This window comes from Prionailurus viverrinus, chromosome A2 (genome assembly GCF_022837055.1).
Source record: "Prionailurus viverrinus isolate Anna chromosome A2, UM_Priviv_1.0, whole genome shotgun sequence".
Lineage (NCBI taxonomy): Eukaryota > Metazoa > Chordata > Mammalia > Carnivora > Felidae > Prionailurus > Prionailurus viverrinus.
In genome coordinates this window covers 30,815,200-30,829,497 of record NC_062562.1, presented here as the reverse complement: position 1 = coordinate 30,829,497, position 14,298 = coordinate 30,815,200, and the positions used below count along the sequence as shown (strand labels likewise).

At 41.5% G+C, this 14,298-nt stretch overlaps 1 protein-coding gene across 8 annotated transcripts in view; it reads right to left on the bottom strand.

The window, feature by feature from the left end:
* Positions 1 to 14,298, bottom strand: part of ATXN7 (ataxin 7) — a 142,755-nt gene that overhangs the window by 27,455 nt on the left and 101,002 nt on the right. Inside the window, exon 1 of one of the 8 annotated variants that reach the window (XM_047850277.1) lies at positions 7,739 to 7,885. The exons of the other annotated variants lie outside the window; for them this stretch is intronic. Coding sequence (XP_047706233.1) covers positions 7,739 to 7,805 — 67 coding nt within the window. The 5' untranslated portion in view covers positions 7,806 to 7,885. Of the gene's footprint in view, positions 1 to 7,738; positions 7,886 to 14,298 lie in introns of those variants that run through there. 8 annotated transcript variants of the gene reach the window in all.

The following is a 14,298-nucleotide window of genomic DNA, read 5'->3' as shown; positions in this document are numbered from 1 at the left end:
TTATGTCTTCCAAAATGGAAAGCAACCAAGAATACTGAGCTTGCAATCTGGGATTCACGCTGAGGTTTAAAAATATACATATGTACGTGTTGATACCCAGGTACAAACCAAAAAGGAGTTCAAAGCAAATAATTAGATCTCCTTAGGTCATAAATAAATATTGCTTTGAAAATAACGAAAAATAATTCAGATGCACAAGTGTAAAAGTTAGGGCACAAACCTAAAAAGCTGTCAAAGCAAATTTTAACTTCAAACAATTCATTCTTGAAAAAAATCTACAAGGAAATACATCAAATTTTAAGCGGTTATCCCTGGGATTAGGGTATGTGTGTGTGTGTGTGTGTGTGTGTGTGTGTGTGTGTGTGTGTGTGTGTATATACATTTTTTTTTTTTTTTTTGAGAGAGAGAAAGCGCAAGCAGGGGAGGGGCAGAGAGAGAGTCCCAAGCAGGCTCCACGAGGGGGCTTAATCTCATGACCCTGAGATATGACCTGAGCCAAAATCAAGAGCTAGACACTTAACCGACTGAGCCACCAAGGTGCCCTGGGTCTGTTTTTAAAAACTTCTGTATGTTGGGGTGCCTGGGTGGCTCAGTCAGTTGTGTTCAACTTCAGCTCAGGTCATGATCTCATGGTTTGTGAGTTCGAGCCCCGCATCAGGCTCTGGGTTGATAGCTGGGAGCCTGGAGCCTGCTTTGGATTCTGTGTCTCCCTCTCTCTCTCTGCCCCTTCCCTGCTTGTGCTCTGTCTCTCTTTCTCTCAAAAGTAAATAAACATAAAAAAAAAAAAAACTTCTGTATGTTAATTTTTCTATAATGAATATGATTTACTTGATTATACTTTAAAAGGGGGGAAATTTTCATTTGGTGTTCTAGCCTCAATTTCACACATGCCAAGATAAAGGCGTATTATCATTTGTGAGCACAGAATCAATCTATCCCATTCTCAATGGTTATCAGGTAAGAGCAGGCAAGAGCATCTCATAGCAATTAAGACCACTTCACAAACTTGTTTTTGCTCAGGGCTCTTTTCACTAATGTTTTATATTTCAAACAACTGACTGGTTAGAAGTCTCACCTTCAACAACATTAACAACAGCTGTCACTGTCTATTGGGCATAAACCATGTGTCAGGCACCACAATGTGTAACTTACAGACGTTATCTCATTCAGTTTTGACCATCCTTCTACAAAGCAGATACTGTTATGATCCCCTCTTCCATATGAGCAAACTAAGGCTTTAAAGGACTCATGTTGGTTGCCCAACACCACCCAGTTAGTTAAAAGGCATAGCTGGGATGCAATCCCAGGCAGGCTGACTCTCGTACCCAGGCTGGGCCACACTATATTCCACCTGTCCTTGTGTGGTGTTATTAGCAAGCCATAATACATGGTCCAAAGGTAGGCAGAAGGGAAAGGGAAAGGGAAAGGGAAAGGGAAAGGGAAAGGGAAAGGGAAAGGGAAAGGGAAAGGGAAAGGGAAAGGGAAAGGTGAGGGTTGGGGCATATATCAGTAAGAAGCCCATCCATCTTCCCAAGGGCTCAGCAAAATAGGCTAACTGCCAGCACAAAAGACTGCAAAGGTTCAACACACAAGATTGAGACAGAGTATTAGTAAATTCAGGATGGGGATCCAGAATCTGTTTAAGGGAAACCCAGGTTGTTGTTGAGATTTTATCTTTCCCTTTTGCAAGCTATCTATCCTAAAGATAAGCTATGCATGTCAGCCATGATAGCTTTTTTCTTTTTTTGCTCAGGAGGGTTTTAAACCATCAAAGATGGTTTGCAGAGTGAATTCTGGTAGAAAAGTACCCATCAGGGCTGTCTTTCTTGCTAAAAAGAATCATTTTACAAAGTTCCCAGATGGGTCTGTTTTACTAAGAACAGCGAATACCTATTCTATAGGATTAGGCTGGCCCCCTCTGGCCCAACACAATGCATGTTTCTGGTCATTCTCTGGTCTCTGGCCAGTCATGGCTGCCTTTCCAGTAAGGGATCAGAGCTGTCAGGCACAGTGTTGATGTGAGCTAAGTAATTAACTAGGCTGAACAGAATCCAAATTAAATAAAAAGAAATACTTTTGCGGGGGGGGGGGGGCAACTTGGTTAAGGGTCCGACTCTTGACTTTGGCTCAAATCATGGTCTCACAGTTTGTGAGACCAAGCTCTGAGCCTGCTTGGAATTCTCTCTCTCTCTCTCTCTGCCCCTTCCCCACTTGCTCTTGCTCTCTCTCACAAGATAAATAAATACACATTAAAATATACATAAATTAAAAGTACTTTTGAAATAGATTACCTAAAAGAGCAAGAACTTTGGAATCAGAGACAGACGGGTTCAAAGCCGTGCTCTGCAACCTACTAGCTGGTAACACTGGGCAATAACCTGATTCCACCCACCTTGGCAGCCTCTTCATCTGTCGTCAAACCTATCCTGCAGGGCAGGGCTATTGGGGATTAGCTAAAGGAGAGTTGTAGAGCCCGCAGCTCAGGGCTGACTACAAACCAGGCACTGGGAACTCAGCAGGCACTAAGACACATGTCCCCTGTTAATTCAGCTAATGCCAATTACAGGCTCCTGTGAGAAAGGCATGCTGATTATCAAAGCAGGCAGAAATCACTTACAAACAAACCTAACCCACTTTATCTTCTCCCGTGGAGTACAGGTAGAAGCTACATATTTAGTTTCTGTGTCAATCCAAGCTCTTCTCATAAAAGCTCAGAGGAATAACTTTTAGAATTCATTTACAAATGATTACATTCACACCAACCAAAAAAGGAATGCTCATTTGAGCTAACGTTATTTTGAAAATAAAAATTTGGTTCATTTTCCTGATGGAAACGAGTCATATCCAGGAGGAACTGCAGGTGATGGAATGGAATGAAGGGAAGGTCTCAAATTCAGCTTATGGATCCAAAGGTGGAAATTTTAGGCAGATTATTGAAGAAATGATTCCTAAAACTCACAAACTTTTCTCTAAATGAAACTCACCCTTTTGGACAGATTTGGTCAGGTAAGGTTAAAAAGAGTGTGTACTCTGTATGCAATGGCCTTATGAAAAATATCAATCCACACTTTAAGGAATGTATGATTTCATGGGGTCTTTGACAGTCCCATCCCACTAATACTCTAGAATTACCCCCTTTAAAATAAGGGGTTTGTGGGGCGCCTGGGTGGCGCAGTCGGTTAAGCGTCCGACTTCAGCCAGGTCACGATCTCGCGGTCCGTGAGTTCGAGCCCCGCGTCGGGCTCTGGGCTGATGGCTCAGAGCCTGGAGCCTGTTTCCGATTCTGTGTCTCCCTCTCTCTCTGCCCCTCCCCCGTTCATGCTCTGTCTCTCTCTGTCCCAAAAATAAATAAACGTTGAAAAAAAAAATTAAAAAAAAAAATAAATAAAATAAGGGGTTTGTCTGTTTGTTTTAAATAATCAAGCTCACACATGGCTATAAAACGTTAAATGCACGCGTATGGATCATTTGGCCAGGCATAGCAAGTAATCCCTGCATGTAACAAAAGGTTCAGTTTAGAAAGTTAGGGTCATTCATTTAAGCAGGCCCTTCACAGAATTTATTAAATTGCTTATTTTGATATCCAGATTGAAAAATAACTGCAATGTTATACTGCCAGCTCCCAATTAACCCAAACTGTCACAAGTGCACTTTCGGGCTGCCAACACAACTCCTGAAGGGTCAGCTGGCATTAGCGGTCTTTCTTAAAGATGACCCCTATAAAAACATCTAAGGTCAGGAAACTATAAAGGAAGACTACATACACATTTTTCAACTCTCAGAGCGTCTTCCTTCCACATCTACTTTGCACATCAGTGTTTTGCCTAAGACTTTTGAATCCCAAAAGCTTCAAAGCTGAATCCCATTCCAGATCTTTCGTCGTTTCTGCACCTTACCTAGACTATTATTTACTTAATATATTCTTCAAAATTCAGTGACTGACTAGGCATAACTAATTTAGCATTACCCTCAGCAATTTCTGTGAAGCCGTGACTTTGGTTTGACAAAGTACTTCTGTTTTTTTCCTAATAATTATAAAAACAAAACAAAACTGGCATACCATGTAAATTCACACCATGGACATGAAGCATTAATGATGTGCTCACTACTTCCACTATCAGCTTCTCCCTGTAAACTTCCTTCTTCTTATGTAAAGGCACCCGTGTGTGTCTGACCAGCAAACGTGTTCCTACCCTACTCCCTGTCCTCACAGTTTCTCTTTAATCCAGATCTGCTTTTTCTTTGATCCAACTTCTTTAGGGTCCCTGGACACTTGATTAGACTACTCCAGAGAGAGCCTGGTGAAGTCTAATGCTAAAAAACACCCAATGGACAAAGACTGTCTCTGTAACATTCAAATCTCACGTTGGGGAATCCCAAACTGACCTCTGACAGGCAGTGCCTCAAAGGACAATTAGCCAAAATTGGAGCTGGGAGGCAGCCTCAAAAAGCATGCTTAGGTGGGTTACAAACAGCAATGAAAAACAGTGAGGAAGAAAAACTTTACCACAAAGCACTCAGCATCATTTCCACTAGAGAGATTTAATTGAAAAGGATGATTTCAACACTGGCTGCCCTAACAAATTAGTCTCCAACTGCGACTTCTGCCAAATGCATTTCTCCTCCCCCTAATGCAGAGGTGCTTTTAAATTAAAACATAAGGGGAAAGTGCAGAAAAGAGAGTCATTTACAGCACTTGGGCTACTTGAAACAACTTTTCACCAAAGGTCTATAATCAAATTATCAAGCTCTCCAAGCCAGTGCTTTATGATGAAAATAAAAGCCCCACGAAAAGTATTCCGGGTCTCCTGGCACTTCCACGTCTCTGGGCAGGGTGCGCCCTGCAGCATCCCCATTCACACTAGCGGCATGAAAGAGAACAGATCACAAAGGGCAGATTACAAGGGAGAACGACTCCGACTCCAGTGGGGGAAGGGACAGGCGTGAATGGATTGTAAATAATGTTGCTAAGAAGGGAGCAGAAATATGGCAACTTCAAATAATCCTCTTGCCAGGAATTCTTCCCATGGGGACTGTTCTTTCCGTACTTTGCTTTCAAGTGAGAAATATGAAAAACTTACTGAATATCTGGGGGTCCTCCTCCCCTGCCATCTTAACTTGTGGCTTTTGCAAACACTGCTAAAATGGCTTTTTAAAAATCCAAGTTTTTTTATTAAAGTAGAGGAAATGATAGAGAAAAAAGAAGAGGTGCTGAAGGTACACCAGAGATCACCTTGGTCGTGAGTGTGAAGCATCATTTCTTCATAATCACCGTCATAAGAAAGCTTGTTTTAAGGAAGAGTGAATGGTCGGAATGATCAGTTCATTTCCTTAATGGGGCCCTTCCTATGCTCTCGCAACCCTGTTCAAGGTACAGACTCTGAACTGCGGGTTATCATCATGATCTCAAACAGGCACACAAAGATGTTTTCAGTGAAAGCACCTTGGGGGAAAAGGCAGCTTCTACCTTGAGTGAAACACAGCCACCAAACTCTAATTTTCTGCCACCATTTCTGACTATGGGCTATCATGCAACGAATGGCATGCTGGCTGACACTTCTACTTTGCTAACAGCCCTAAGGTCCTCTCTCTGCTGTGCTCAGGAAGCACAGTGTTACCCAAAGGATGCTGGCAGAGTACAGCAAGCAACCACCCTGCCTGAAACAAACATGATCTCACCAAGCGATGTGCACAACACTGTCGCCGAATTCATTCCCGTCTCCCTCCCACTCCATCAATGACTTGAAATGTTTGTGTTTCTCCGGTATCGGCATGTGAAAAGAAAAAAGAGCCAAAACCAAAAATCAACCAGTCTCTAGTTACTTCTGATTTAATCCTCCACTGGTTAGGGAATGAAGCATCCTAAAGTTCAGTGATCTAACATTAGGAGTTTAATCTCCCAAAATTTGTTATAGAGCATGTGTGGTTCAGGCATCAATATACTCAGTCCTTCCACAAACTTCTCTCTAGTCACATTTTGGGCCTTGGTCACAGTTTTACCCAAATGAAAGATACAAAGCTATGTCAAAATGCACAAAGGAATTAAAAAAAAAAAAAAAAGGATGTCTTTACCACTGCAATCCAAATTTTACACACATACTCACACACACGTAGGAAAGACAGAATTAAAGGAAACCGGTAAAACTCTAATTCGAGTTCTCTTTTTCATTGTTTTTGTTTGGTGTATTTTTAAAAATGAAAACTGCTGTGCAGGAACCCCCACAGGGAACATGGTCTTCCCAGGCCAAAAAAGAGTAGCAAGTCCAAGGTGCAAAGGAATGACGGCATCATCTGCTGCAAAGTGCTGCATCGAGTGGAAGTCACACTCTTATCGCTAGTCCCTGCTAATTTGGTATCCTTTTAATTTCACTTTATTTTGGATGGGGGAGGGAAGGAGACAGTGAACACAGGAACACCAAAAACCTCAAACTCAGAACGCAGTCCAAAATGCCTCCTTCATTAAGCACCCTGTTTAATAAGGAACGGATGATTCATTACCTAACAATGCCAATGTTTTCAATGAGTTTGTAGCATAGGTTTGTTCCCCCCTACCCCCACCCCTGCCCGCAATGCTCCCCAAAAAGAGAAACAGAGTATCTGCCCCACCTATAGGCTGGGGCTGTCAACTAATGAACATCAAAAGCAATATTCAAAAAAAACCAAAAAAACAAAAAAAAAACAATATTCAAAAACGAAACTACAAAGAGCAAAACCAAAACTGCCTGACAAAAGAGAGTTTAAAAAAGATAAATTCTAAGGAATTAACAGCAATTTGGTTAAAGGTTTAAGATCTGTTTACAGTCCTTCAAACTGGTAAATTTTAACCTCAATTAAAACTATCTGGTCAAGCTCATTACTGCAGAAGCCATGAAATGTGAATCCAGTGAAAAGTAAAGAACTCAACTGTCAACTCACTCCCTGCTTACCGACAGAAGCACGAGACAGGGTAACTTGGAGAAGAGCCTCCCAACAGAGCCCAAAACAATCAGCTTGGCTATACCGGCTACCTTGATAACACAACTGAAAAAAGTCGTCCTTTCTAGCAGTCAGTCTGTAATTAAATTTTTATACACTCAATTTAAGTAACTGAATGACTTTCCAGGGCTACTGTTTGTATCTTGAAGTTGTTCTTCCTCTTGACACAGTGTTCTGCTGGAACCTTTGCTATGGATTTGAAGTATCTGACCAAACAGCTTTCAAACACATTCGACAGGAAACACTATGAACTGCTTGTCATAAAACCTCACTTACCACAAGTGAGATAAAAAACAAACAGTTAAAGCGTGTTACAACGTTCCTCCATTTTTAGAGAGCGGCGTAACTAATGCTTTCCCTGTTTTGAGATACGGGAACCGTGTGGTGCAAACCTCAGCATTTTGTTGGAGTTAATAACAAACTAGACTCCTGTCTGCGTTTGAACTTTGTCCAGATCACTCAAATGACATTTCAGAATGGCTCCTGCGGACAGCTTGCAGCAGCTAATCCCCCTTGTTGTGATTACCCGCTCGGACCCACCAGCTCTGCAGAGCTCACTCCCTCTGCCACTCCAGCAACAGACAGCCCAGGGCCTGCTGGCAGGGGAGGCCAAACGCCAGGAGGAAAGAGGCCTGCGCGAACTCCTCCCGCTCTGCTTGCTTCCATGTAATGTTAGCAAAGACCTAACCCACCTCCCTCAAGCTCATCCCCAACTGGGCCCCGGGCCAAGCCCAGCCTCTGAAAACTGCCTCGGAAAACTTACCCAGTGGAGCTTTCAGCCCTCGTGCGGAGGAAGGGCTGTTCTGGAGAGGCTTCTTGTCACCTTCCATTCACATAATCTGGTTGTGCTTCATTGCACACTTGCTACTGCAAGCTTGCATCATGACTTGGGTCTGCCCACCAACTCCAAATATGCTCCATGTTTGGTCTTATGTAACATTTGCTACTACTGTAAAAAGCACTTGAATTACAAAGGTCCTGGCAGATCAACAGAAAACAAGGGGTGGAGTCTAATTTCAACTAATATGGTCATACAAGGCGTCCTGGCTGGTGTAAATTAATCCTTCTATTTGAAAGGCAACTTGCCCAAACGGGGGAAGATGGAATTTATAAATTTAACCTCCTAAAATGTGAATTTACTCACACCCTGATTTTTCTGAATACCTTTAAAATGGACACTGCTGCTTCCAGGTATATTGAAAAATTTATATGATTCATCATACAGCCTACATTTTAAGCCTCGATAAACTGGAAAGTTTTAAAGTCAATGCATTTCTACAAAGAGTCGCAGTCTTTTTCGACATTTCATTTCCCCGTGATCTATACTTAAAAATAACTAAAATTTGTCACTCTGAAATCTACTTTCCTTTCTTAAATCTAGTAACAAAAATTTTAACCAATTTTCTATGCATATTTGTAAAATACATCTTATTTCAGAACAATATACACCTGACTGTCTGAAGCCTGGTGCTCAATCATTAGATGACTGACTAAAGCTAGGACCTTTCATACTTTTAATCCAAAAACTTGTCTCCCTAATGACTCTTTATAAACAGTGTCTTTCTGGTCTGTTTCTCTATGTCAGCCCTATTATACTCCCCATAAAACTATTCTCCTACTCTCAATCCCCAAATCTTACTGTCAAATAGACATGGAAAAAATGGCCAACTGATCTGAGTTTTATGATGATAAAGGCTGCACACATAAATAGACTCAGATGTCTGATAGTTGAGAATGAACACTTTTAAATGTCAAAAGGAGGGGGGAAATTCCTCTACAGAATCCCATCACCCCATAGAGAATATTTGGCAAGAAGTCATGAATTACATGTGTGGAAAAGATTTGGCCTGGAAGGGGTGGGAAAGAGTTGTGAGGCGTAGGAAATGGTTTCTATTAGAGCAGACACAAATTCTAAATTTATTCTAAAACAAAAGAGTAATAGCCACACTGCTTTATTTTTATGGCAAGCAATCAGATCCTGACCATGGCAACAATATTAAGATCCAGAGGGTCCTCTCAAACCTACTTCCCACCCCCCCCCCACCCCCCACCAGGCTTCTTATAATCACATTCACACAATGCAAAGCTATAGTGGTCTTTAAAAGACTCCAGGAGGACACCAGGTAAGGGTTATCAGCAGATCAAGCACAGGATGAAAACATCTTTCAAAATTACTTAGCAAAAATAAGTTTAGATTAATTCACTGAAGGTCTTCTTAAGCTAGAAGAAAAAACTCCATTGCTATCCTACTTGATTGCAACAGGTCTGCACCCACCCACCCTTCCCAAGGGGCAGCTGAGGAATCTCCTTGATGTCATTGGTCACAGGACAAAACAGATAAGGGGCCTTTTCTCAGACGAAGACTCCGTTCCACATCACTGCACCTATCAGGCCAGACCCCAGAGTCCTCGCTCTTCTCCCAGCACAAATATGTGCCTTTCTAATGTGCGCTTTTGTGGGGAAAAAATACCATTACACAACCCAGCCAATCCACGAGTTCTGATAGTCAAATCTTTCTATAATCCTGGTGAAAACTAGGGTGAATTGCAACAAACCTTTTTTTTTTTTTTTTCAATTTATTTTATTTATTTTGTGAGAGAGCAAGCACAGGGAGGGGCAGAGAGGCGGGAAGAGAGAGAGAGAATCCCAGGCAGGGTCCGCACTGTCAGCGTGGAGCCAGATACGGGGCTCAAACTCACAAATCGTGAGATCATGACCTGAGCCACCCCGGTGTCCCCCAGCAAACATCCTTAATGGCTACAAATACATATATTTTAATTTTACATATGGTTCACCCTTAAACAATGTTGGGGTTAGGGGCACTGACTGCTGCCCCCCCTACCAGGTGAAAAAATCTGTTAAATTTTTGACTCCCCAAAATCTTAACTACTAAAATTCTACAGTTGGTGAGAAGCCTTACCACTGACATAAAGCTACTTAATATTTTCAATGTTATATGTATTAAATACTGTATTCTTAAAATGAGCTAGAGAAAACATTATTCAGAAAGCCATAAGGAAAAGAAAAGTACATTTACGGTACTGTACTACATTTATTGAAAAAAATCTGCGGATAAATGGGTAAAATCTGCACAGCTCAAACCCATGTTGTTCAACAGTCAATTGCATAAACAAGAGAGAAACAATTTAAACTTAAATTTTTAAGACCTATATCCAAAAAGGGATGACTGATAGTGTAAGCCAGGAAAATATAACTTTGTACAATAAGAATATATACAAATACACAAAAGCTGGTCTTTTTCAAACACACACACTCTTCTCTCTGAATGCCCCGAGTAAAATGGTTAAGCAAGTGCTTAATTAAATACTACTTTGTTCTGCTTGGACAGCATTAGTACTATTTTCATTTTTTCTTTTTCTTTTTTAAGTAGGCTTCAAACCCAGCGTGGAGGCCAAAGTGGGATTTGAACTCACGACCCTGAGATCAAGAGTTAGATGCTTAATCGACTGAGTCACCCAGGAGCTCTGCATGATTACTATTTTCTACAAACCATCTCCCAATATCCTATCCAAATGAAGCTTATTTGGTATTAAGTTTCCCAATGATGGCTCATGTTTAAATGTCTAGGTATGGGGACATGGTCACATTTCTTTTCTCTTATGGAAAAAAAAAAAAAAAAAAAAAAACCTGAAAGACTATAGACTAAAAAAAGCCTGAGACTAAAATACCATTTTAGTAGAATAATATCCATGCCTTACAGACTAAAAATTATAGGTATCGGAGGTGTTGCGGATGGCGTGCAGGCATCACATTTATTCTGGTGCACAAAGGAGTCCTGAACTGACAAAACTCCTCCGTGAATTAGTCTGCGCACAGCAAACACACACACCAGCAGCAGCCAGGGAGGGCAGCGCCTTGAAGGCTTGGGTTCAGGGGGCAGCTAGCCCGCAGTCTCATCACTTCCAGTTGTGTGGCCTTGGCCAAGACACTTGTGTCCCTCAGGGTCGGTGTCCTCTCTGGGGACGTGCTAAGACTGCCTCCTCCTATTGGGCCGTGGTGAGGGGTCAGGAGGTGACGTACATGATACAGGGACTGGCACACCTTCAGTGCTCAATAAATGTTAGCTTTTATGATTGGAATCAAGGAGAAACTGGATGGTGGGCATCATGTGAAGGAACGGGAGAAAGAGATTGCTGCTACAGAAATTAGTGATGTCCCCAGCAAATCTTGGGATTTCCTAAATCAAATCCCTGAGAGGCCGGCAGGTGTCATCTGGTGTTCAGCACAGCAACCAACAAGTTGTTGGCAGTTGGTAAAGGCTGTGCTCCTGTCACTGGTGGTAGCCGGTTCTCCAGTTTACAGGAGCCACAAGCCTCCACTGACTTCACTTCAGTGTCTCAGCAGGCCGGGCAAGTTATAATTGGCCTTAATTGGCACTTACAGGAGCTTTAACATTCCTTACCTGCTGCCAAGGAACACTTGAAAGGGGGAGAAAGTATTTTCAAACTTGGAAATACCAAGCGATTCATTCAGCTGTGGGCTTGGAAGCCTGCTATCCAGAATCAGATTAGCTTCACCAAGAAATGTTGCTATGTTATTATCCAGTGCTCATTAGGTACTCACGCCGGATTAGGAGAGGTGGGAGATGAAGTTTAAATGGGGATAATTCACCTTGGGGGCTAATACCATGCAGCAGCCTTCCTCTGGCTGCCATCATCTGATCTTTCGGTGGACGGCTCTTCAGGGCTCCGCCACACTTCATCCGTGTATCCCTTTCAACTGTTCAAATTGTTCAAAGGCAGGGAAATAAAGTAAGTATAACCTCATGGCCTGATTTACATAGGCTTTGTGTTAACCACAGTCTGACCTCAGTCCAGTCATTATCTGATACACAAAGTGAACACTGTTAGAAGGTGACCAATCATGCCAAATGCAAGGAGGATAATGAGATCAGAAATAAAACAAACAGATTCTTAAAATCAGTCCTGCAATTAAATTCACCCCAAAATGTTATCTTCTAGGAGCCTATACATTTTGCAGAAAGGGATCTCAGCCTAGCTGACCTAGATTTCTCCCAAAGGTAAATTCTAAGCAGGATGAATAGAAATTTCCCACAGATGCCAGGAAAATTGCCTGTGCTTGCTTAAATCAATGTATTTTTTTAAAATCATCACTTGTTTTGAAAGATCTCTTGAACTCCTACTATCGTTACATATTACTCAAACTCAGAACATCCATGCTAACACTGATAGTAAAAAAGTTTGCACTTGTTTCAGAAACTTAGTGCAGAGTTAGATCACAATCAATTACATTTGTGTGTGTGTCTGAAACACTTTAAGACACTTTAGAAAAAGAAACTGAATTTTAGAAACTGAATACTCCTGGTGGTGATATTCTCAAGCACACCTAGTAGATATAAAGGATGATAGCCTTTGGGGAAAACAATCTAGTAGCAGCTATTAACAATGCATAGAAGTACCCTTTCTGACCCAGGGATCCCTTCCTGAGACTAATCCCACAGAAACAAAACCACAAATAGGTGAGGACATATGTAGGAGGATGGTTACTGCTCTTTTGTTCATGGAGGCAAAAAGGAGGAAATAAGTGTATGTCCACAGAGGACTTCAATGAGGAAGCTACTGTACAGCCACAACTTAGAATAGTGAGCAACCATTAAAAAGGGGCGAATAGTGTTATCCTGGCCTGTGAATAAATTCCCACGTGGTATTGCTGAGTAGAAAAGAAGCAGAAGTGTGCATCATAGAATCCATTTTCTGTAAAACTATGACCACAAGTCCTTACTAAGAAAGGATTAGATGGGCCTGCATAAAGTTATTAGCATGAGAAAAATACAGAAGCATGTATATACTAAGTTATGTACTAATAATGTACCAAGTTACATAGATGGTTTAACAGTAGACAGAAGACTATTACAGCTGGAAAAGGTGGGTAGGCAGAAAGCCAATGAAATAAGAAAAAAGTAGGCTGAACTGAAAATAGCATATTTGAGATTAATATATTTGTCTATGTAAAAATACATGATGTTTATATATTTAATATATTCATGCATTATTCAAAAACTCCTTAAGGAACAAATTTTTGTTCTTAAAAAATGCACTGTGAGAGGAAGAAAAATTTAGACAATGTGAAATTCTGCGATTACATCAAACAAGCATATTCTGATTAGGGCTCCCGTTTCATTTGTTTGGCTAAACAGACTGAGATTCAAGTAGCACAACTAAGCACAGTAAGGATCACGTAGAAAAAAGGCCAGTTAGTCACTCTGGTGAAACAATATTTTAACTTTCTTTTTCTTTTTTTTAATTTATTTTGAGAGAGACAGAGACAGCACGAGTGGGGGAGGGGCAGCAAGAGAGGGAGAGAGAGAATCCCAAGCAGGCTCTGCACTGCTACAGAGCCCGCCGAGGGGCCGGAACCCACAAAGCCTTGAGATGATGACCTGAGCCAAAACCAAGAGCCAGATGCTTAACCGGCTGAGCCATCCTGGTGCCCCATCAATATTTTAACTTTCTAAAGCTCACTACAAATCTCCAGTATTACAAATTCTAACAATCTTTTAAAAACACCAAGCATAAGAAGCAATAAACAAATTTCATTCCAGAGTTTATTTTTGACTCTAGGAGATTCCAAATCAAGAGCTCTATCATGTGTGATTAGGGGCTTATTGACTGTATTTTAACTTTTAAAACTGAGATAGTTACCTTCCCTGATCTTTCTCTTTATTTTTTTTTAACATTTTTATTTATTTTTTTAGAGACAGAGACAGAGCACGAGCGGGGGAGGGGCAGAGGAAGAGGGAGACACAGAATCTGAAGCAGGCTCCAGGCTCCGAGCTGTCAGCACAGAGCCCGAGGCAGAGCTTGAACCCACAAACCATGAGATCAGGACCTGAGCCCAAGTCGGATGCTTAACCGACTGAGCCACCCCCAGGCGCCCCTTTCTCTTTATTTTTAAACTTCAAAACACACAAGAGGAAAAGGTATAAAATTTCTTTGAAGTTCAGAGAACTGCTGCCTTAATAGCAAAACGCAGAAGTAAACCCAAAGACTGGGATTTCTATATATACAATGTGAAATGAGGACGGAAAGAGCTAAATTTAGCCACTGCTCCCTTGCCTCAAACCAGTTTGTTTTATGGGCTTGGACTAGCCCGTGCCTGGGAGGAAGTGTCCCAGCCAGGGACACCCAGCCAGGTGTTACAGCATCACGAAGTGATAAAAACTCCCTCTTCTGGTCACATGTAAGACCACAGTTAAACAGGGTGGAAAAAGCAGGTGTGTGTGTATCTTAACTACTAACCATACAAATTAAGTCTCGTGAAATGACTCAGGATAAACATCTT